The following is a 24,755-nucleotide window of genomic DNA, read 5'->3' on the forward strand; positions in this document are numbered from 1 at the left end:
CAGGTTTAGTGGCATCATATTATGTGTACCTGCTCTTTGACAGTAACTGACGCCACAGCCATATGGGTAGGTAAAAACTGAAATAAATATGTTTGATCTCCGTGATGAGAAGTTCCCTTTCCTGTAAACACATAATTAGCCTCTTACTATGCGTGTGTATGTGACAAATGCCTGAGTTCACTTTCTCTGCTGTCGCTTCTAAGCTGCAGAAACTTCTGATTCTTTTCCAAAGTCAACGAGGTTTTATTTTTCACCCCCCTGAAGGGCACCAGATGAATTGCCTGGAGTGAGGGAAGGAAAAGAGAAAGAAACGAGCCTTTTTCGTGTGCTTGTTTTTACTTGTACAAAAGTATCAGCACTAATAGTTTTATTTAGGAGTTCTGTCAAGTCTGAGGAAGAGATGATGTTTGCCCATTGTACAGATGGAGAAAGTGAGGCTCAGAGAGCCTTAGCTCCAGGCCCAGCACTCACATTGCACGCAGTCAGTTGCAAAGGAGAGACTGAACCCACATCTACCTGGTTGCTCTGAGCCTGTATCCTCTCCTGCGCCAGGGTGGTCATCAGGAAGGATGGTCCATTAGGGTCAGAAGAATCCAGAATATATTTTTTAGACAGTGTGATGGCTTTCCCCAGGACCACTAAAGGGCAAGTAGAAACCTTCCCGTCATAATTTTCTCCTAGAAGAAGTTGGATTGATACAGTGACATTTTTAGGACCTCCTCACTCAACACAATGGTTTATAAAGACTGAATCTATTTCACTACCAGAACAAGTACCTCAATGCTGTAATTCCGCAATCAGCAATTTCGGAATTTTTTAAAGAAAACAAATCACTAGGGCCTTTGTAAAGAAAAAATATGGCTCTTTATATGAGTGGGAGAAATGAAACAGTCTGGCTCAAATAAGCCTTATGTGGAAGAAATGTAGAAGGGCCATTTGTTTTAGGACAAAGCTAAACTCAGCCCCCACATAGGTGTTAAAAATAAATGATACTCTGTTACATGCTTCGAATCCTTCATGTATGTGAATTCCAGCTTTTTGAAGATAATGGTATTTCTGTTCACATTTTTCATTTTAATTACTTAACAAAATTAGTCTATTGAGGATTTCTGCATTCTTTTATTTATAGATTAGCACGATTCTTTAGAGACCCATTAATATTCCACAGAGCTGTGGAAGTCGTTCTCAGAACTGCAGCTGAAGGTGTCAAAAGTAGGACTCTGGTGTTTTTTTTTTTTTTGTTTTTTTTGTTTTTTTTGTTTTTTTTAATAAAGCCAAACCCTGGAGGTCTTTCCAAGGGGAGAGCATTGCTTAAGCGCCTCCTGTGTACATTGGCCTTGGATGCAATTAGGGATCAGAGGGTAGGTCATAGTTTTCCAGTGACCATTGATTGGTGGAAACTTGAACAATGAGTGGGGAAAATAGTGATGGGCCCAATTTTGGGTCCTTTTCAAGCTTTGTTTTGATAGAAACTAAGAGAATGATGAATGGTATTGTCACGGCAGCTAGAGACCATCTTTGGACAGCAAGTGGGACCTGTCCCTGCATAAAGTGTTTATATCTATCGCTGGAAAGGTTTTTGATGGCATCGTGAGGGCACACATCCCTCTCTCTAACAACAGAAGGTCATCCTGCCCAATTTTCCCTTGGGTGCTCAACTCTTTTCCCCCAAACATGGAAATAAAGACAAAAACAATGTGGTGTGGAACAAGCTAAGTGTCGTGAGTTTAAAAATGGAAAACTTTTGTATGCACTTGAAGAAATTGATGGTCTCTGGAAAAGCACCCATGTAGGATAAATTATATAGTGTGCTGAGAACCAGGTGCCTTCTAAAGCTGGCTCCTTCTTTGGAAAACACTTTATTGTAATTAGTGGAGCCAATTTTATTCTTAAGAGGGAAAGAGATAATGGGGTAACAGTGCCACATGTTATTAATGATCTAATTAGTGGTGAGTGTTTTTCTCTTTGGAGGAGGAGGGACTGAAAAAAAAGGTGATTGTCAGAATGTCTGTCTTTTATTTCTTTATTGTCATTCTCAACGTCGGTGATGGATGCTTTTTCTAATATTTAATAATCAATCTCTTTCTTCTGTCTCTTGCATTCAGCTCATTCTTTTTCCTATTCTATCTGATCCACATCCTTTCACATCAGTTTGTCATCTGCCATCCGAGCACCAGTCAAGTTCTGGTATAGTAACTGTTTCAAGATCTACATTTCATGTACAGTTCATGTTATAGATGTGACGAAAATGATTGTTGCTAACTATAGCAGGTAACCACGTTGGCCTGTGGGTTTTCGATATATTCTGATCATTGCAATTACCAAAATAATTGCAAAAAATTCATTCATTCATACTCACTGATACAATTCATGTGTGACCATGGGATGAGTTTTATTTCATGCCATCACTATATTGGCCTATGACTTTTTGATTATTCTAAAAACCATTGGCATTAAAAAAAAGAAAGGTCACCTTGAAGAGGAAGATCAATCTTTGGAAATTCTGCAATAGCACCTGTGTGTGTGTGTGTGTGTGTGTGTGTGTGTGTGTGTGTTTGCATGGATTTCTATATGTGGTAACTTTTCTGTTTCCCCAAGAAGTTGGACTGAATTGGAAGAGAAAACCCTGATGGATTAAAAGATCATGTTATTATCTCTTGTAATTGGCTCAAACTATTTACTGGAAAAAAAAAGTACATTGTGTTTGCTATTTCATCCTTTGAAGTGGATGCAAATTAAAAGAAAATATATGCCAACTAAACTAATACTTGTTCTATGGTATTTTTATCTTCTGGTATAACTTGTGGCTACATTGTCTCAAAATGAATCAAATGCTCTCTGAGTAACTTAAGCAAATGCACATTGGAACACAAATTGGTACCACTTAAATTTTTCCCTGAGTTTCTCTTGAATTAGGAAGTTTTCTCTTGAATGTTTTACAAGTCTGTAGCAGGACAAATATTTGGACTTGCTGTGTTAACATATTCATTGATACTTGGAATTCTTTTTGCATAAAGATGTATTGTGAACATGGTAAATTTGCTCAACCTGCAGATATTTGGGGAGGAGGAAATTCTTCTTGAGAATTCTGATGATCAGATTTAATTCATCAGGATCAATTAATTCATTAGGATTTTGCCTTCACGTTAGAGCAGCCATGACTAGTGCGGGCTTGTAATTGAGAAATCTTTACCAAAATGGTAGGCCCTCAGGTATACTACCCATTTTTAGGGTGACTGTTTACTGACCAATCTAAGGGCTCCTTGGGTGCAAGTAAGACCATTAAAAGTTTTATCTGTCGCATGTGCCATTTTCATTTTTTAAAATTATCAAGACATTATTGTAACTTAAAGAAGTTTGACAAAGATGATGATGGAGGGGAAGGTGCCAAGAATCGGCCTCATTACCATTGCTGTATTTACCATTCTTTTGTTGTCCTTGCTGTGTCACTCTGAGTGAGGTACCTAGACAGCTGTTATTTTTTGCTCTCTGTACATCTGTATAAATGTTTCAGCACAGCAGCATTTAAGGCGTGATGAGAACCTCTCTACTCTTCATCAGGACCATCTTAAGATCTTTGGTGCCTGACAGGGGGCTGTCTGTCTCTCCCACTGAGGGTTCAGGAACCACAAGCTTCTTAGGTGAGGTTGCTCCTTGGGTCCGACTTCCGGAAAACGGTTTAAGTGTCAGCCTTATTGAGAGTGTCCACAAAGTGTTTATTAATGATGACAGTAAGGTTGCCAAGTGAATTTGTTCCTGTTAACCAAGACCCCATGAAGTTTCATTGCTCTTTTCCTCCCACCTCAGTCAGAAACAGATGGCAAACACGATTTTTTTCTTCTGTTGAAAGATTTCGGTGAGGACCTAGGTAGGTGGGAAGCATTTGCAGCTTCTGTCTCTGGAGGGAAACTTTTCCTATCATCTTACCCTAAATATTATTATTTCATTTGTTTGTCTCAGCAGCCCTCCTGTAAGTAATAGGTAGCCCACTGTAAAACTTCACTGTTTTGGGGCACCTGGGTGGCTCAGTCAGTTAAGCATCCGACTCTTGATTTCAGCTCAGGTCATAATCTCAGGGTCGTGAGATTGGGCCCTGTGGTGGTCTCTACGCTCAGCTTGGAGCCCGCTTAAGATTTTCTTTCCCTCTGTCTGTCTGTCTGTCTGTCTCTCCCCGCCCCCCGCCCCTCCCCATGCATGCATGCTCTCTCTCTCTCTCTCTTTCTCAAAACAAAAACAGACAAAAAAACCAACAAAAGCTTCCCTGTTACACGCTTCTTGGGATTACCCATAATCATTCTTATTACCTTAGACACCATCCATCTGGGTCTATCAGACCCTGAGCATTTGACCTCCGTAATACAGACAGTGACAGCCTGAAAGTCAGGTACGTGGGAATGTGTTGGCTCAGCGGTATCTGTGGTCACACAGCGGGTTTCAAACTATCACTTTACTCAGGAGAGGATGCAGGGTAGAAAACTTCTTTATCATTCTCCTAGGTGCTCAGAACGAACTCATTTCCACTTTCTGGAAATGTGCTTTTGTAATAATGCAGGATGCCTATGTTGCATGTATTTTTTTAAAAAAATTTTTAATGTTTATTTATTTTGGGGAGGGAGACAGAGCATGAGCAGGGGAGGGGCAGAGAGAGAGGGAGATTCAGAATCTGAAGCAGGCTACAGGCTCCCAGCTGTCAGCACAGAGCCCGACGCGGGGCTCAAACCCACAAACCGCGAGATCATGACCTGAGCCGAAGTCGGACGCCCAACCGACCGAGCCACCCAGGCACCCCTGTTGCATGTATATTTATTTAAAAAGCAAAGCCACCACCACCCCATCTTCTGTTTTCTGCCCCCCTCTTCCCCACAGCCACACACACGGTTGAAGGCTGCATTTATGTTTTATTAATTTTTATATCTGCAGTGTTTCACACAGCATCTGGCACACTTTAGATTTCGTTAGATGGGACTGAATGACTACTATTGGAATAATTATCAGAATTTTCTTAGTTTAGCCTTTAAAATTCGGGGGGGGGGGGATCAGGGTAGGTAGAAAGAGGATTAAGCCAGCAAAAGATTAATTTTCACTTATATTGCAATAATTCTCACCAGTAGAGCTTTTGGTGTGAAGAGATCTAATATTTATGAAAAATTTCAAACTCCTGTAAGAGCAGAGAATAGTGTAATAAACTCCTGCGTATCTGTCACCAAGGTTCTATAATTAACCAAAATTACCAAATTATGCTTCATCTGTTTACTCATCCCCTCCCACCCCCTGCTCTGGATTCTTTTGGAAGCGAGTTTTAGACATCATATCTTTTATCTACTAGTGCTTTGGGATGCATCTCTGAGGGATAAGAATGCTTTAAAAAGTGGCTTCACTTAAGCGTTTTCTGACAATACATTTTCGAGCTGCCATGTAACTTTCAAAGAGCATTTTCTTACATTTTTCTCTGCATCTTCACGAATGCACGTGGAGGATTATTTATAAAGCCACGTTGCGACTATCGCTTTTACCGCAACGTTAAATCGAGGGTGACTCTCTAGAGGAGAAAAATCCGTCGACCCATTCTGAACCAAAGGAGTAGGCCTGGAAATTTCAACCCTTAACTATTTTAGAATTGTTTTCTTTGGGTAAGTCATTCAATGTGTTGCCAGTGCTGGACACATGCCCGTCTGCACTGCCCCCGGAGGGAGTCTCACTTGGGGTGTATATAAATAAGACTGAAATCCAAATGCCTTGTCTTCACGCTGACTCGCCTGCAAATGAACTATTAGCAACTGTCCCAGTGTCCCCATGTGGCTAGAAAAACAACGTTGCCAGGGCACAGCTTTTCCCTGTCACTGTGAATCTTTCCTTACTGTTTCTGTGACTTTTTCTTTAATCACCTCTGTATGTTTGGAATTATGTTGAAGGGCCTCCCTGATCTGATGGGGTTCTGTTGCAAAACCAGTGTTAAAGAGGGTAATGACTCAGATAAGCAGAAGTGAAGATGTGACTCAGTTATTTCCATTGAATCATAAGCTGTCGGTGGAATATTACTCATCTGTTCAATGAAAATTCGTTTCAAGTTTGAGTTTTAGAGGTAAACCTCCTAGGAGGTGTAGAAACCATACGCCCTCCCCAGTAACAAATCTCTATGATTCTCGGGGGATAGTGATAATATGTCAGTGGTGCACTAAATACTCCTGTTTACTATTGAACGTTTTCTTTTTCCTTTCTTTTGTCCCAGACACATCAACTGGATCACTCTGCTCATTACCTGCGTCTGAAATTTCTAATAGAAAACAAAATGCAACACTACGTTCCAAAGCCCGAGGAGGACATTTATGAGCTGGTAATGTTTATGACGGTTGTCCAAGTACATTCTTTAGGAGATTATTTTTAAATTATATGTGTGCTTGTACTAATTGTGGTTGGTGAAGTAGAACGAATTCTAAAATAAATGAACCTCATTCAGAGCTCGGAAGTTTGCGAAGATGGCCTTACTTATCACAATGTGTCTGTAGAGTAGAAATGCCACCTTTGTGTCTGCAAGGAGTGAGGCTGTGCGATCGTGAGAAATTGAAATCCAGAGCTGACCCTCAGGTAGAATTTTAGTTATTATTCCTAGCTTTCCCGGCAGCGTGGTGACTCAAAGATCAGCTGACTGTTGGCGGGAACAAAAGCACTAACTCTGGTTTTGAATGACTTCTACCTGGGTATTGAAACCGATGGGTCGAATCCTTCTGGGTGAAAATGCTGCCGTGTGAGTCTATGTCCCAGTCTTTTGTAATTGTATTTATATAGGTGCCTGGGGACATTTAGGTATGTTTGGGTTTCATTATGAGACTTGGGTTCTAAACTAGAGATGAGTTTTATGTCGGCCCCGTTGCTTACGAATTTTGTGATATTGGCAAAAGATGTGCTAAGACAGTTGACCTTGAACAGCGCGGGGGTTGGGGGTGTTAACCGCCTGCACAGTCAGAAATCCATGTACAGCTTTTGACTCCCCCGACACTTAACTACTAATAGCCTACCGTTGACTGGAAGTTCACAGATGACAATAACAGTCAGTGAACACACAGTTGGCATGTTCCATGCATTAGGTACTGTACTCTTAGAATCAGGTAAACTAGAGAGAAGAAAATGTTATTAAGAAAGTCCTAAGGAAGAGAAAATACATTTGCAGTAACTGTAAAAAACAAAACAAAACAAAACTCTGGAAAAGTGGACCCATGCAACTCAAACCCACGTTGCTCAAGGGTCAACTGGGCTTAATTTCTAGGATTTTGCAAAGATGAGAGATACTAGTGCACATAATAGATGCTCAGTAAAGGGTTGTCATTGAAATAACACAGTAACAAGCTCTTCTTTGTTAGCCGAGTGGTATAGTTTTCAGTTCCAGGAAAGAGACAATTTGGGAGCAAGGCGCCTCTATCTTAGAATTTGTTCTTCTCTCTCTGCACTTAGTCATTCCTCTGGGGGCCACCGAGCTGCTGGCCGTGGATACGTGAATGATAACAGGATGACTTCAGACATGGTTGCACCACAGAAAGCAGAATTGAAAACTTGAACCCGCATAGTCTCTTTCTGAAAAGGAGAAGCGTGATTTAAAATTTAATAGGGAATTTTGTTTTCAGTCAACTCTTTTTGACGTTTACTTTATATGCGATAAAGCTCACCAATATCTTTTTAATGTTTATTATTTTTGAGAGAGAGGCAGAGAGCAAGCAGGGGAGGGTCAGAGAGAGAGGGAGACACAGAATCCGAAGCAGGCTCCAGGCTCCGAGCTGTCAGCACAGAGCCCGATGCGGGGCTCGAACTCACAGACCACGAGATCATGACCTGAGCTGAAGTTGGCCACTTAACCGGCTAAGCCACCCAGGTGCCCCTAAAGCTCACCAGTTTTTAAGCACACAATTCAGTGAGGTTTCACCATACCATCATGTTTCCACCACTGCAGTCCTACTTTAGAACGTTTCTATCATCCTAAAATGTTCCCTCGTGCCCCGTTAAGTGTTTCTAATAAATAGGAGGGGGAGGGTGTTTGTCGCACTTTTCCATGTGATGTAATCCATGAAAGATCAAAATGATGAGTCTATTTTCAACCATCGCCTGAACAATTAAGCGTTAACAGGAGAGGGAGCTTTTAACAGAGAGAGTAGCTGATTTATTTTTTTTCCTCTGGCTGGCATGGGGCAGAGCCCTGACTTTGTTCCCTCTGAGCAGAGGAAAGAAAACCCTTTTCCTTACTTAAAAAAAGGAAAGTGCGGGGCTGATTAGACTGGGATAGCTCTTTGACCACCGGTATGTTTGCATCTTGGTGGTTAAGACTTTCATATGTTGCCTCTAACCGACTTCCATGGCCCTCCTATTTCACACATAGTAGGGACTTGAGACATGTCTTTTGAAATTATCTTGACGCGCTTATTATTTTTGAGTCTTGGCCATTGGGTGGCTCATCTGGTGTAGGAGACTGAGGCGCACCAACCTTGGTCTGTGTGTATCTGCAATTGCCGGACAGATGTTCTCATCACAATTTTTTTTAAAGAGTCTAAAATGCAAAGAGAGCATGGCATCTTTCCTGCTCTTTGCAAAAGGTCTCCAGCTCAGAGGTCCCTGAGGAAGCGAATGCCATAGGCTCGTTCATTTTATCGTTCAGATTGCAAGTGAGTATTGCTTATTCACATCTCTGCTTTTACCAAGTTTCTTCACTTTTGTTCTTAGGAATACCTTGGGCAACTTGGCAAAGCTTCACGCTCCCTTCTCAGATTACTGTTTTCAGTTGCACGAAATAAAACACATAGGATCACCTATGGCATAATTATGTTGCAATAGTTATCCAAGATATTTTTACAATTATAGATAATACATGTGCTTATTTATTGGCTCCTTAAATAATAAGACCTAGCGGGAGATCCGCTAGCTACTACTGTTTTGAAGTACTGGCAGCAGCCTGAATGTGATTGGGGAACAACCATGATTTTTACTGGTGACAAGGTCATAGTCACTGCCAGTACTGTTGTATTCGTTGCCTACATTTATTTATGATTGAAGGAAATGCTAAGTTTCAGTTACAGGTTAGTGGATATAAAGATGGCATTTTTTTCCCCCACCATTGAAGTTCACAGACCCCTTGGATTCTACCCAGGGGTCCCTGGCTTCCAATCCCCCATATAGGCCATTAAACTTGTTCTAATGTCATTCCGAGGCAGGGGGTGTCTGAACACACAGCGTTCCTGGAGGCTTTTTGAGAGTTTGCAGATTTCAGGTTATTGACCCTTACTGAATAAGCATCAGACCATACACGGTCGATTAGTTTCTGTAGCCCACCTCCATTTTATTTTTGACAGACTAGCGAAACTCACACACGTATGAAGCTGTTTCCTTGTAAGCAACTCATTCATAGATGGCTGTCCTGATATGTTTTATTCTCTGACACTGTTTTACCAGACATTCTTTAATAGTAAAGTCTGTAGTTATTAGGAAAAGTGTGTATTAGATTTGAAAGCTTTGAGGGGTCTAGGATGTATCTTTGGTGGGTTAGGGGATCCTCTTGCTTGTGAATGACCATGACTAGTCGGTCGTCTACTTATCTGCTCTGCTGGTTATGTTTTAATAGAAGTGGTACCTGTTTGGCCACTTTTTTTCGTATTTGGTTAATTGTTAGGCCCCATCGATGGATTGATAATGAATAGGGAGGCACTGGCTTTTCAAGACCCTTATTCAATGGGTTTTTCTTAAAGTGACAGGTGGGAATAAAGAGCTTGCAGAAACACTGGTCAATTGATTTATTTACTCATCCAGCAAATATTTATTTAGCATTTATGTGTGCCTGGCACCACTGTGCCTGTTCTGGGCACTGGGATACACAATCAAAAATCCCTACTCCTCGGGGCAACCTGGCCGGCCTCAGCCCACAGGGCATGTGATTCGTCATCGCAGGGTCATGAGTTCAAGCCCCACATTGGGCATATGCCTACTTAAAAGGAACGAAAATGAAAAAAATCTCTACTCCTTGTGGAACCCACACTCAAGTTTGTGGAGACATACAAAAATATGTAGATTTTTTGCATAATGACATGTAACCGTGCAGTATTTCAGAGGATGTGAAGAGCTTGGAAAGAAAAGGTTAGGTCAAGTGGAAAGAGAGGTGGGGCATCCAAAAACAGAGTGTTCTGCCCCTTTAGCTGTGTTTGGGTTGATGTGTGAACAGAGCGAGGTGAGAGAGTGAGTCGTAGAGGTATTTTGGAGGAAAGTATTCTAGGCTAAGGGAACAAAGCTGGGTGAGGCCCTGGCAGGGGGCGGATGGCGAGGGTGGAGGTTGTTTTCTTGTGTGTGAGGAGGGTCAGTGGCTGGAGAGGGGGTGAGGCTGCAAGAGAGGAGGGAGGAGGGGAGCAGGATGGGCCATGTAGGGCCTACATGAGAGGGGAAACCCCGGAGGAAGAAGGACACTGGTTGACTTCTGTTTTAGTAGGCTCACTGTGGCTCTGTGTCCGTAGAACATGTGCCACATGGCCAATGGACCACAGGGCACAAGAGAAGTTGCTGAGAAAGAGCAGGGGGTTAGTGCGTTGTAATTGGGGCAGCGGGTGATGCTGGCTTGGACCAGGGCACCCAGCGGAGATGTGTGAGACATGATCCTGACTTCATGATAACTCGAATGCCTGGCAATCAAGTTTGTTCTTAAATCTGATGATCTTTTAATCTGCTCTTTGAGAAGCAGGAAAGGAACACCTGGGTGGCGCAGTTGGGTAAGCATCAGATTTGATTTCATTTCAGGTCGTGATCTCAGGGTTCATGGTTTGAGCCCCACATTGGGCTCTGTGCTGGCAGTGCGGGGCCTGCTTGGGATTCTCTCTCCTTCTCTCTCTGTTCCTCCTCTGCGTGCTCTCTCTCTCTCTCTCTCTCTCAAAATAAATAAACATTAAAAAAAAAGGGAAGGAAAATGTGACACATCATTGACTTAATAAAATAAAGGGAACGCGTCTGACGTTTTGCTGTTAAAGATGTTTATATAACACCTATGAAATTTCAGCATTTCTAGTTTCAGATAGGGATTGTAGTTGCATTGAAAAAATATATTTTAAAGTGCATATCCTTCTTGAGATTTTATGTTTTTATTAGTGTTTTTTACTAAACACAATTTTAGTCTAACCACTCTGAGAACACACTGTGGCCAAGGGGCTTATATCTAGATCACACTTAGGTATTGTCTGGGGCTGGTAAAAGACACAACAGCTTTCACACCGTTCCAAAGAAAAGTAAGAGGCAATATTATGAGAGAATGGGAAAGATTATTCACAAAGCTGTATTCCCCCTGGATCTGTGGCAAACATTAGGAACTTTCTGGAGATGATTGCAACAGTGATATACTGCCACCTAGGGTAAGAGTTTGACTCTCGAGGAAATTTGTAAAAAGTAAAACTGAGGCTCAAAGTAATTTGAAGGAAACAGTGCATAGCATTTATTGCACATTCCGTGGCGTCCTAAAATATTGCATAAAACTTTATTATATTTGGTATTTATAACTTTGGTAACTGCATTTTCTGAACTAAAGATCAGTTTCACAACTGATTTCTTCTGATTGCAGAATTTATTCGTATGAACATTTTTCTGAAGTATAAAAGGAAAAAAAAACCCACATGAAATGACACCCCTAACACATTGCATTTGGCGGAAGTTGCATTAAATTAGGATGTTCTAGAGGATCTGGGCTGTGTGGTCGTTGTTCCCAGGACTCTGCTCCCCTTTCTATTCTAGCAGCCTCTTTCCAAGGCTCCTTCTTCCACCTGTCAGCCTCCCTAAGAAAGTGAAGAGAAAGAAACTACCATTCTTTTCTACTTGCCTGAATTACGTTATTTCTGGGTGAATGACTGTGTGGTCAGAGGTGCGAGCAAGTTTCAATAACCACCAAGACTTCTCTTTCGTACTAAAGCACAGCCTTCTGTTATTGACCTTGGCACCAGAGTTTTTCATTTCAAAACTGAATGACAGTTTTCCAGTTCCATATGAGCTTTGACACATTTATTTGTTTTGGAATTTTTATCATAATCTTTGGAAATGGCCTTTGTCCTGCTTACCTAAGAAGTTGTGGTACCTCTCAGCGCCACCTGGAGGTGGTGTACCAGGCATTGCCGTATAGTGGAGAGAACTTGACCTCTGGAGCCAGCGAGACCTGGGTTCAAATCCCTGTTCTGCCCATTCTGCCCTTAAAACCTTTAGCAAAGTGCTTCCTCTCCAGCCTTATTCCCTTGCTTGTTGAATGGAATGACACTTGTGTGGCACATGGACAGCTGAGAAAACCTTCATAAGTTATTGTCCATGATGCTGATTGTTGTAGACATATGAAAGTGAATTAAATTAAATCGAAGTAAAGTTTCTGATATGCGAACTACAGCTTTCTGTTATCTTTCCCGCCCCTCCCCGTACCCCCCCCCCCCCCGCGGCTTTCTTGGGTTTCTAGAGAATTGATTAATTTATGTGCCTTAGTTTTCTAGCTAACTTGGTATAATCCAGTGGCTAAAAGAGAATCTCCTCCATTTATATAAATTATTATCTGTTTCAATGCTATTCTTTGTCGGCACCTATTTGTGCTACTATGAATCTTTAGGGCAAAATGGCATGTGAACAGAAACTTCTCCTATTTCTAGGAATCCCTTGTCAAGATCTTTTTTTTTTTTTTTAATGTTTACTTATTATTTTTGAGAGAGAGAGAGAGAGAGAGAGAATAGGGGAAGGGAAGAGAGAGGGGGTGGTAGACAGAGGATCCAAAGCAGGCATTGCACTGACAGCAGAGAGCCTGATGCGGAGCTCGAACTCACAAGCCGTGAGATCGTGACCTGAGCCGAGGTCAGATACTCAACCGCCTGAACCACCCAGGCGCCCCCTTATCAAGATTTTTATAGCCTCTTTCTGATTTTAATGATTTCTTTCCCCAGTACTGGAGATTTTTGGTTACTTTAGCAATAGTTTTCAGGTCTGTGAGAGATCTAGAAAGGGAAGAGACATTATTTAGAAACTGGAACGGTAGCCAAGTTTGGGAGCGTGCATTTTAAATTTCTCTTTTGACTTTTACTGGGTTTGGTTCAGTAAAAAGGCTGTGATGTGATGAGAATTTACTTCCAAGTATCAATTGTGAAAAAATAGACTTACAAAATGATGTCTATTCCTAATAAGATATTTGTAATGCAATCCTAATCAGACTCTTTGTCATTTTTCAGCTGTACAAAGAAATTGAAATTTGTCCAAAAGTCACTCAGAACATCCAGATTGAGAAGTCAGATACAGCCAGTGATAATTATGGTATGTTTATTTTTCTCTGATCTTTGGTGTTTCTCAAGTTAAAGCAATTCCTGTGTAAACAGGCACTTACTTACAATTCAGTAAAACGTCTTTGGGGCCTATTTAAAACAGATAGCACATCTGGCTTCTGTGCTATATACACAGCGGCCAAACTGGGAGGGTGGGGGGGGGAAGGGAAGAGATTTACTGTGGGTACCATGCAGACTTCAGCCTAAACTTCATAGCTTTAATCATTGGGGTTAAATTTCATAACTTTGGGTCACTGGGGTTCTGTCGTAAATAGGAAATGCGTGTATCGGGAATAGATTATAGTATGATATACCCTAGTAATGAAGAAATGATCCCTTCACACTCCTCTTCCTCAAACATACTCATTATTCTCCCTTCCTCCACAAATAATGTAAAAAGAACTTATTTCGGTGTTGTGCTGGGGGTCCCCAAGACCACCCCTACGTTTGCTGATCCACTAAGAGGACGCATAGGACTCAGGAGATCGTCCTGGTCATGACTGTGAGTTATTACAGAGAAGCTATAATAACAGCATCAATAAAGGGAAAAGGCACATGGGGTGAGGTCTGAGGAAAGTGGGTGCAAGCTTCCAAGAGTCCTTCCCCGGTCATACGGGACGTCCTCAATTCCCCCAGCAACAAGCTGGGACAGTGCACGTGGGGTGTTGTCTAGCGGGGAAGTTTGTTGGAGACTCAGTGCCCAGTCATGTAGACGCACTCTACCTAGCATGTACCAAAGTTTCAGGCTCCCAGCAGGGGAAAGCTGGAGTTCGGCGTCAGCCATATCGTTTGTACAAATTTTAGGCCCGGTGAGTCTCGTCAGGGTGTTGGGAACCCACCCAAAATCCAAGTTCCCGGATGGCCAGCCAGGGGCCAAACTTATAAGCAGACCTTTGAAAGAATAACAGGTTTGCCGTGTTGATGGTTTTCTACACAGTTGTCTGCATTCTGGCGTAGCCGAATATGTCGTCCCTTCATATGTCCCAGACTGCTTAGCATCACACTGTATGATTTGAATAGCAGTGGAGTTGGTGCTTGAGGAAACCACGAGGGGAAATCCAGACGGTGATATTAGTCAGGAGTGGCGAGGCTGGCCGAGGTGGCTCAGAACAGTGAAATGGGCTTCCTGAATTCACCGTGCCTCCTTTGTGGCTTGGCTTGACTCTATGTTACCCTCACTCTCTGACACAGGCCTGCAGCGGCCGCCTGGGGCGTTGTCTGTCTCTTGGCGGAGGGGAAGAGAGAAGGCGCTGTGAGCCCGGTGCTGGTGGCCTCACAGTTTATTGTCAAAGCCAGTCCCCTGGCCCCGCCTGCCCCCAAGGGGCAAGGGGACTCTAGCCCTGCTATTTGTGGGAAGGAAGAGAACCAGAAAGCCTGATGCAGACACATGGAGCTTACCGTCTTTGCTCATTTACGGTTTCTCTCTGAATTAAGTTAATTTGGCTTCTTAGCATTTGAGCATCTTCAGAACTTTCACTGACCAGCAGGATAGTCGCTCCCACAGGCCACTACTCTTCATCTCTGAACATTCCTTAGGGTATTTGGCCTAATGAAGAGAACCTCATTTTGGACCCTGGTCACTTGCGTTGCACCTTCATGCTGTTTACTTCTTGACCTTGAAACTAAAGACATCATACACCCAGAGGATGTTTTTTGATGGCAGAGGATAAACGTCTACAGAAGGCTTATTATGCATCGGAAGCGTGACCTTGGTAATTAAAGCAGTAGTTGGTGGCAGTGCTGTAACTTAAGTGTCTGGCTTCTCCAAAGTGAGATGCACCGTGACAGTTATCCTTTTCTCTTTAAGTAGCAAGAAGCAAGACAGGGCTGAATTTCAAGGTCTTGGAATGAAACTGTAAGATTGACGGGTGCTTGGACTCGGGAACTGGGCATAAAGCTGCTATGCTTTTGGGGCGTGTGGGTGGCTCAGTTGGTTAAGCGTCCAACTTCGACTCAGGTCATGATCTTACGGTTCGTGGGTTCGAGCCCTATGTCGGGCTTCAGGCTGACAGCTCAGTGCCTGCAGCCTGCTGTGATTCTGTCTCCCTCTCCGTCTGCCCCTCCCCCATTCATGCTCCGTCTCTCTCTGTCGCAAAAATAAATAAAACATAAAAAAAAAATCTCTAAAAAAAAAGCTATACTTTTTATATGTTTCTATCGACTCAAGCGCTCACAGACCCCATTTACATTTCCACCCTGAAGGTATTTTAGCACCTCAGGCATCACCCTAGAAAGTATTGTCAACAGTACTTCTCAAAATATCTGAGGTAAAGAAGCAGGGTGTTTTGTTTTGTTTTAACAGTCTGTCGTGGACCGCCACTGCTTTTGTAAACTCTCAAAGCTCATGCTTGGAGGTGTGCCATTGTCTAACGGCTGTGCTCACAGTGCTTAATCTCAGTTTCTGTCTACGTTACTATCAGTCACCAATGGTGCTGATTCTTGGACTTCACTTTCTAGAGCCTGCTATGTGTGGCTAATAACCTCAGCAAAACCATTTATTCTGAGCGCCCAGTTCATGCTGGTGGAAGGTGTTCCAACAGCGTATTGACGGAGAAGTTAAAGAGTCCCCCATCCTAAGAGACTTACTTGGTTGCCTCTGACCTCAGAACTATCAAGGATTCTTTTTTTTTTTTTTTTTTTTTAATTTCTGAGAGAGACAGAGCATAAGTGGGGGAGGGACAGAGAGAATCCGGAGCAGGCTCCATGATCCGAACTGTGAGCACAGAGCCTGATGCGGGGCTTGAACACAAGGACTGCGAGATCATGACCTGAGCTGAAGTCAGATGCTTAACCAACTAGGTATCCCCAAGGATTCTTTTTTTTTAAGGTTATTTATTTATTTTGAGAGCAAGAGAGCACTTGAGCAGGGGAGGGGCAGAGAGAGAGGATCCCAAGCAGGCCCTTTGCTGCCAGCACAGAGCCCGATGCAGGGTTCGATCTCATGAACAGTGAGATTATGACCTGAGCCGAAATTGAGAGTCGGGGGCTTAACCAACTGAGCCACCCAGGTGCCCCCAGAACTACCAAGGATTCTAAATTCAGCTCAGCAGTATTTAACGTTAGCACCCACTCAAGTCTGGCTTCCTGCCGTATATTGAGCTCAATATATATACAGTGCAGTATATATATAAGTTACTGGCATATACCAACATACAAAAATCCAAACACAAACTACATGCTGTCTTCTATTTTAGAACACTTTAGGGACGAAAATAGGGCTTAATAATCCAACTGACTGAACCAGTGGAAAGATTTGACACTTCCTTTTCTTTTTTTTTTTTTTTTTTTTTTTGTTTATTTATTTGAGAGAGAGAGAGAATGAGCAGGGGAGAGGCAGAGAGAGAGGGAGAGAGAGAATCCCAAACAGGCTCCACACTGTCAGTGCAGAGCCCTATGTGGAGCTCAAACCCATGAGCCTCGAGATCATGATCTGAGCCATAAACAAGAGTCGGCCACTCAACCGACTGAGCCACCCAGGCGCCCCAAGATTTGGCCCTTCCTTAATCTCTCTCAGTCGCCCTTCCCTGCATCTCAACCTGAACTGATTGTTGAAATTAGTTCACAGAGTTATGAGATAGACTAAGCATGACCCCCAGGCTGCCTTGAAGTAAAGGATGCATCGTTGCAGCAAGTGAACATTCCTTCTTCTACGGGGACTTCTGCTGTTGCATTTTTGGTCACATGTACCATTTCTATCAGAGGTGTCCACACTTGTCCTATTTGCTGAATTTCCCTGTATCCTGGAATCTGGTTTTGAGTACTCCCCTGCTGTTTCTGATGACGCCATGACTTTTCCTTGGTTATAGATTTTAGTATGAGGGATCTTCTGGTTGCTCATCACAGGCGTTTGTCTTCTTGGTTTCTCTTCTTAGTTTTAATCACTTCCTTTCATTCTTGAGAGCATTATTGCCGCTCGTGGTGCCTCCTCCTGGTGGGTTAAGTTGGGTTTATTTTGAATAACTCCCTCTGCCTCCTGTTGGCAGTCATCTGGGGCTATGTTACGTTTATTGGCTGGGAATTAGATTGTTGCTATCCTATTTGAAAGGAAGAAAAAAACTGTCAAAATTACTGTGTTTTCCAGTGATCTCAAAATAATCCAACTGTAGGATATACAATATTTTCCTTACATGTGTTAATTTAGGAGATGGCTGTAATCCCCCTCCCCTGCGTGGGCACATTACTGGCATCTCGAAATGGAGGCTGCTCCCTGAGTCTCTGGGAGCCCGAGGTAGTGTGTGCTGTGTAGCTGAGCGTGGGGAGAGCTGCCTTTCTGAATGCTGGGAGGGGGTCCTGTTTGCCTGACCCCCCAACAGGTGTCTTCCAATATGAATTCCAGTGCAGAGCCGAAGTGCCGTTTCCCTTTGTGAATGTTGGCTTCCCTTGAATGAACTTCCAGAAAACTTATTGCAAAAGCTTTCTTCAGCAGTCCTGTCACAGAGATTTCCCACCAACTAGAGGGGTCTGATCTCTTTCTCAGAGCCATGCTTGCCCAGCACCAATCTCATAGTCACTTGTAGTCCTTGTTATTATCTTTTGATTATTTAAAAAAAAAAAATAGACCAAGAAAAGAGGGAAGGGGGCAAAGGAATAGTTCAGCCATCTCCACTGATTTTGGCCTCATGTGGTTTGTATCAGGCTTTCAACTGTCACCTCTCCTGGCATCTTCTGATCCTGTCCCCTGGCACCTTGTCATTTGCCCACTTTTTTTTTTTTAATGTTTATTTATTTTGAGAGAGAGAAAGAGTTGGGGAGGGTCAGGGAGAGGGAGAGAAAGAGAGAATCCCAAGCGGCCTCCACGTTCAGCACAGAGCCCGACATGGGGCTTGATCTCACAGCCACAAGATCACAACCCGAACTGATCTCAAGAGTCAAACGCCCAACCAGCTGAGCCACCCAGGTGCCCCTGCTCACTTGTTTTAATAGAAAAAGAAATGTGGTCTCAAAACTTGACAGAAACTCAGCATTTCAGAAAGGAAATGCCTATATTTTAATGAATTTGTATCCATTCTTTCTCTTGGCATTGCCCCTGATTCTGCATCTACTCTAACAGATAAGAGAAATTCTCTACTGAAATGCAAATAGATAAACCTGTGTTAGGGCTAATATCACTTAATTAGCTCATGTATAAAATTATTTTTACTTGAGTGGGTCTTCTTCTTCTTCTTCTTTTTTTTTTATTTTAAAGTTTATTTTGAGAGACAGAGAGGGCACGAGCAGGGTAGGGACAGAGAGAGAGGGGGAGAGAGAGAGAGAATCCCAAGCAGGCTCCGCACTGTCAGTATAGATCCGAACATGGGGCTCGAATTCACGAATCATGACCTGAGCCGAAATCAAGTCAGACGCTTAACCAACTGAGCCACCCAGGGGCCCCGATTTGAGTGGGTCTTCTTGAAACATAATCTGAACGTTACAAGTTGCTATAAGAATGGAATTCAAAGTAAGAGTCAAATAAAGACCAGAAAGTCCTCAGGGTATGGCCTGTGTTTCCCCATCTGAGGGAGTTATGATACTGTAGTGGGCGAAGACAGTTGGTAGTTTTGCCTAAGTGTGGGTATCTATTTCCTGATCCTGTAAACTAAACAGAAAAACCCATGTTCGTTATGACACGGCCTGCAAAGTCTTGATGACTCCCTGGGTCTCAGTCCTGTAATTTATTATTCAGTTTTGTTGTTATTTGCTTATTTGCTCTTCAAAAGCACTGTGATTTTTTTTCTGCCTTCACCCTTAAGGTAACTACCTATATTAGGGGATTATTCTTCTCCCAGACCTGAAATTATGTCGTATCTTCACAACTGCATTCATTCTGATTGCTCTTTTCGGGGTGTTTGCCACAGTCTCTTACTTGAGGGAAAGGAGATAACAGATCAGAAAAGACTTTTAAGTAATCTCGGGGTGTCTGGTGGCTCAGTTTGCTAAGCCTCCCGACTCTTGAGTTTAGCTCAGGTCATGATCTCACAGTTTGTGAGATCAAGCCCCGTGTCGGGCTCTCCACCGAGCCTTCTTGGGATTCTCTCTCTCTGTCTCTCTCTTTCTCTCTCTTTCTCTCTCTTTCTCTTTCTTTCTCCCCTCCCCTGTTGCACTGTCTCACCCTCTCTCAAAATAAATAAATTTACATTAAAAAGGTAATAAAAATCTCTGTGCCCAGCTTGGGGCTGGAACTCATGACCTTGAGATCAAGAGTTGGATGCTCCACTGACTGAGCCAGCCAGTCGCCCTGATCAGAAAAGAGTTGTAATGAGAATGTCTAGAAACTGAGGTGCCCAGGGCTTGTGGCCACGGAATTAGAAGCCCCTCAGATCCCCAAACCACCTGGAAACTCAGGGTCTGGTTCTGCCTTTTTTTCCGAAGGATGTAGCAAGCCCAAGATTGATTAGCTAATGAGCTTTGGGCTCTGGAAGCCTGGACAAGTATAAGATAATCTTATGATCACACTCTAGTAGAATGTGCAATCAATGAATTTCAGTATAAAATAAGATTTGTAAAGTAAGTCAGTACTTAATCCCCCTATGCAAAGATTTATTAAATTAAACTCGGTGTCCATATAGCAATACATATGGCTGGACACATACCATATAGTTGTTCAGGTGTAACATATCTTAGGACAAAGATTGGCTGCAAAAAGCCGAAGGACCCAGTTGAGATATGCTAATCATCCCGTTTGCACTGTGGAGGAGACAATGGAAAAAATAAAACTGTGGCATTTGCTAGCAAGCAAGGTAAAACAAGATAATTTTCTTCCATTTGGGTTGATAGGTAGGTGGTGTGAGGAGAGATGTACCGGGTAATGTTAATTTTTGCAAGTAGTGGCTTTTTTAGAGTGATCTAAAAATACATTTTTTTGTGTGCTTTGTAAAATAATACGAACAAGGAAAAAACAATTGCTCCAAACTGTAACCAAAAACATTGAACATACTTAGTTCACAGCAGGTATTTCGTGTTGTTTGGCAAACATTCGGAAGGTGTGAGCCCTACCATTCTGTCTTTGTGTTTTCCAGGCTTTTCCCTTTCCTCTGTGGAAGAAGATGGCGTTCGAAGGCTCTATGTGAATAGTGTAAAGGAAACTGGTTTAGCTTCCAAGAAAGGTAAGTGACTGAGTATCGTAACTGTCTGTCTATCTCTCTTAAAATCCCTTGGGGGTTTCTCTGGTTGGTGGATGAGAAAGACACCCCCAAAGGGTTCACTGGTAAAGATTATTTGAACGTTGTCTCCTTGAAAACCCTCCCAGGGAATATGCATATTGTTCTATAAATGCAAGTGTTTAATGTCACATTTTGGATCTTAAATCTGATTCTGCGCCCATTTCCTTGGGGCTGGTGGGAAATTCCATTCTAATCTGACGTGATCGTCTTTTGATGGTATGGAGGTCCTAGGGGTTTTCCTGAAGCAGCATTTAGGAACAGCCCTCTGTGCTCCGGTGGCCAGAGCTGACGCTGGCTCTCCCCTGAACCTGCAAAGCTCCTTCAGAGTGGATGTGGTCTTTCTCCCGCTCATGAAGGGACCTTTGCAGAAGTTGAGAACCTAGGGTTTCAGGATCCAGTCTTCTTGCCCCACGGAGAGAGCTCTGTTCTGCCACACCCCGCCTGCGGCCCTCCCAGGGCTCACTGCGGTCCGGGCTACTTGTGAAACCCCAACTCTCTTTCCTCTTTCTACTCAGAGAGAATCTTTTCAGCCTAGATTTTTTTGCTTCCTGTGATGGTTTCCTAGGGCTGCAGTAACAAATTATCACAAACTGAGTGATTAAAAACAACAGAAATTTATGCTTTTACGGTTCAGGAGGCCAGACGGTCAGAATCCGAGTATGGGCAGGGTTGTTTCCTTCTGGCGCCTCTGACAGAAGAATCTGTCCTATGCCTCTCCCTTGCTTCCAGTGGCTGCTGGCAGTCCTTGGCAGTCCTCGGCTTGTGGTTGCGTCCCTCTAATCTCTCTGTCTTTCATCACATGGCCTTCTTTCCTGTGTGTCTCTGCATCTTTACATGGCCTTCTTACAAGAATACCGGTCATTGGATGTAGAGCCCATCCTAATCCAGTGTGATTTTATCTTTAACGTAATTACATCTGCAAAGACCCCATTCTTTTTTTTTTTTTTTAAGCTTATTTACTTATTTTGGGAGACAGAGATAGTGGTGGAAGTGTAGAGAGACAGGGGGAGAGAGAGAGACTCCCCAGCAGGCTCCACACTGTCAGCGCAGAGCCCGACGTGGGGCTCAAACTCACAAACCGTCTGATCATGACCTGAGCCAAAATCGAGTCAGACGCTTAACTGACTGAGCCACCCAGGCGCCCCAAAGACCCTAGTTCCAACTAAGGTCACATTCTGATACTCTGGATGGACATGAGTTTGGGGGGTGGGGGGGTGCACTTTTCAGCCTACCATACTTACCATAAACAAATCAGGCCGCTAGATAGGGCTCAAAACCCACTTTCCTTTCATTCTCCTTGCTGTGGAACTTTTCATTTCATCCAGGCAGCAGCCATATCATACCTGTCTAATAAAAGGCCAAAACGTCTGGGTCAGTTGCACTTAGACGTAATGCCTTGCATCTGTCTGCTCTAGCAGACAAGAATGGAGCAGACAAGAAAATGGTGGAGTGGCCTACCTTGCCAACTGCCTCCATGTCTTGGTACAGCTCAGTTCTGGGTGTTCACGACCTTCGAGCTACCTACCCAGGTTACTTCCCCCTGTGCCGTAAGCCTCGGAGAAGGGCAGCCTGCACCCTTGGCTGTGCACAGAAATGGCTGAAGTGTGACAAATGGAGAATAAAGTCAAAGTCATGGATTCACCGCCGTCACAGAGGAGGATTTTCCTTCCATACTTTTCAAGGCCAAAGGCAGCCTGGAGGCGAGTCTCCACATTCACTAAGCTGTATCTCAGCTGGGAGCAGACGTGGCAGGGTTTGTTCTCCCACAAACCCAAAGTCTGATTGTTATCTCTGGCAGCACGATGAGTGTGCCCGTTGGCGTGGCATGGGGGTGGGGAAGTACGCTGCCTCAGTTTCAGTCACATCCTGTTTTAGTTCTTTGAATCCAGGAGCCCTGGTTTTAGATAAAAACAAATGGTTGTCTGTTCCAACCCGCTTGCCTTGTATAGCACTGTCCTCTATAGATTTAAGAGTGATGTCCCTTTGTCCACTGGGGCCACAGACACACCCATGTAGAGGGCAGTGGCAAGCAAGAGACTTGGGTTGGGGCGCCTGGGTGGCTCAGTTGGTTGAGCATCTGACTTCAGCGCAGTGGTGATCTCGTGGTTTGTGAGGTCGAGCCCCACGTCGGACTGTCCCCTGCTGGCAGCCCAGAGCCCATTTTGGGTCCTCTGTCCCCACCGCCTCTACCCCTCGCCTGCTCACGCTGTTTCACAAAAATAAATAAACATTAGAAAAGAGAGAGAGATTTGGGTTTTTTAATGTTAATTCTAGCCTCTCTGTGCAGACGTCTGGATAATGGAGAGCCCACTACAGACCGTAAGGCCTTTTCTCGGAGATCTCTCTCTAATCACAAAACATTCCCCTTCTTCAGCTTCCATTTACCGTTTTCCCTTATTCTTCTCTATAGACAGCCTTGGATGTCCATCATGTTATAACTAAGTCTCTTATTTATTTTTGTTAACCACCTGGGGCTTTTGGCCTATAATGAACTAATGGTGAATCCGCCTTTAAAATCTGCCTACCCGTCCCCTGGATCTCGCATTGGCTATACTTACGGAATTGACTCTTTGAACCAAAACCAGTTATGTTACACTTAATCTCTGTTCAACTTGGGTGTGCTCATTCTGGCCCATCATTCTTCTCTTGGGGTCATCCGAGGCTGGGAGCTGGCATCTTGTTTGCTGTCCTCCCGAGTGTTTCTCTGATGGCTCCACAGGACAGAGCCCGGTTGAGAAAACCGTGTGCTTCTTTCTCCAGGGCAGAGTATCTTCTAGATACCTCACAGCTTTTGCCACGGTCGATTATGGGGATTGCTTCTAAGCAGGCTGTGGTTTTCTGTTAGAAAGAAAAGCTTTCCTTTTTCTTCTGCTACATACTGATGAGAGCTCACGTCTAGTGAATACCTTCAATGTGCCAAATGCTGTGCTAAGAGTTTTACATGGGTTACTTCACTTAGTCTCAGCGCACGGTCACTTTTACGTATGAGGAAACGGGGGCTGGGAGAGATTCAGTAACATGCCCGCGGTCACAGAGCTGTTACGCGGTAACACTGTGACAGCAGGACCCCAGTGAGGCACTTCATTGCTCACTACTGCTGGGCTGTCTACACTCACGTATTAATACTGAGAATAACTCACTCAGGCAACTGCCTGTAGTCATTGTCTGGGTCTGCCATGACAAATGACCACAAGCTGGGTGGTTTAAAACAACAGGAATGTGTCCTCTCACAGCTCCGGAGGCCAGAATTCTTAAACGAAGGTGTCAGCAGCTCCCTCTGAAGTCTCTAGGAAAGAATCCTTCTTTGTCTCCTCTAGCCTCTGACAGTTCTAGGTGTTCCTTGACCCCCAGCAGTATCTATCACCACCCTGTTCACGTCTATCTTTTTTTCTGTGCCTCTCTTCAGAGGACATTTATCGGTGGGTTTTTGACCCACCAGACAATCCTGCATGGTGTCATCTCAAGATCCTTTATTTAATTATAACTGCAAAGATCCTGTTTCCAAATAAGGCCCCACTCACAGGTTCTGGGACATGGACATATTTTGGGGGGGGTCACTGTTCAACCCACTATACACTTTTGCTACACCAGTCATGGTAAACCTGGAACTTCTTTAAAAAACAAAACAAAACAAAACTCCTAGCTGTTTAAGTCCTGTCTTCTGTTTCTCCTTATATTACCTCCTCTAATGTCTAACCGAAAGGGTTGTCTCCGAGAGAAGACTTAAAAAACACCAACCAAACAAACTACGTTCCACATGGGGAAATTTTGTATTTTCATTTCAAATGCTGTGATGCCAAAATCTGTCACCTAAAACTGGAGTGCTTAGCTTCCCAGAATTCCACCTCTGAGTAGAGAAAAACATTTGTCTTCCGTTGCCTCCCCACTCCAAGCGTTTCCTGGAGTGTTTTATGGTAGAAGGTTGATGTCAAGTGTTTTGGAAACCCGAGTACAGATAGCCAAGGGCTGTGACTCGGTGAAGCCGGGAAGTACGAACGTCTCTGTGGAAACACTTTCCCTCAGACTCAGAGGTGGGATCCGTGGATACCTGAGGAGCTGAGTGGCGTCTCATTTCTGCAGTTTATTCATTTACCTTTGCCCTCACTCACTTCCCTGTCCAAGTTTGTTCTTCCACATGAGTCTTTAGAGTGAGAGTTGGACTCTTGTCTTCTTCGTAGCTGAAACAATATTTCCTTTCATGTTCTGCTCTAACCTCTCCCTTTCTCAAACTGCTGGAATGTTCTTTTAATACCAGGTTGAAACGCTGCAGGGTCCGTCACAACCTCTTGTTCTTTTGGGTTGGGCTAGTTCCCTTGGGTCCCTG

At 43.5% G+C, this 24,755-nt stretch overlaps 1 protein-coding gene across 8 annotated transcripts in view; it reads left to right on the forward strand.

The window, feature by feature from the left end:
• Nucleotides 1–24,755, forward strand: part of TIAM1 (TIAM Rac1 associated GEF 1) — a 382,305-nt gene that overhangs the window by 301,151 nt on the left and 56,399 nt on the right. For all 8 annotated transcript variants that reach the window (XM_042999074.1, XM_042999077.1, XM_015542057.2 and 5 more), the window contains 3 exons: nucleotides 6,230–6,334; nucleotides 13,203–13,284; nucleotides 20,288–20,374. In XM_042999074.1, the coding sequence (XP_042855008.1) occupies nucleotides 6,230–6,334; nucleotides 13,203–13,284; nucleotides 20,288–20,374 (274 nt within the window). The remainder of the gene's footprint in view (nucleotides 1–6,229; nucleotides 6,335–13,202; nucleotides 13,285–20,287; nucleotides 20,375–24,755) is intronic.

The sequence above is a fragment of the Panthera tigris genome, chromosome C2, assembly GCF_018350195.1.
Source record: "Panthera tigris isolate Pti1 chromosome C2, P.tigris_Pti1_mat1.1, whole genome shotgun sequence".
Taxonomy (NCBI): Eukaryota; Metazoa; Chordata; class Mammalia; order Carnivora; family Felidae; genus Panthera; species Panthera tigris.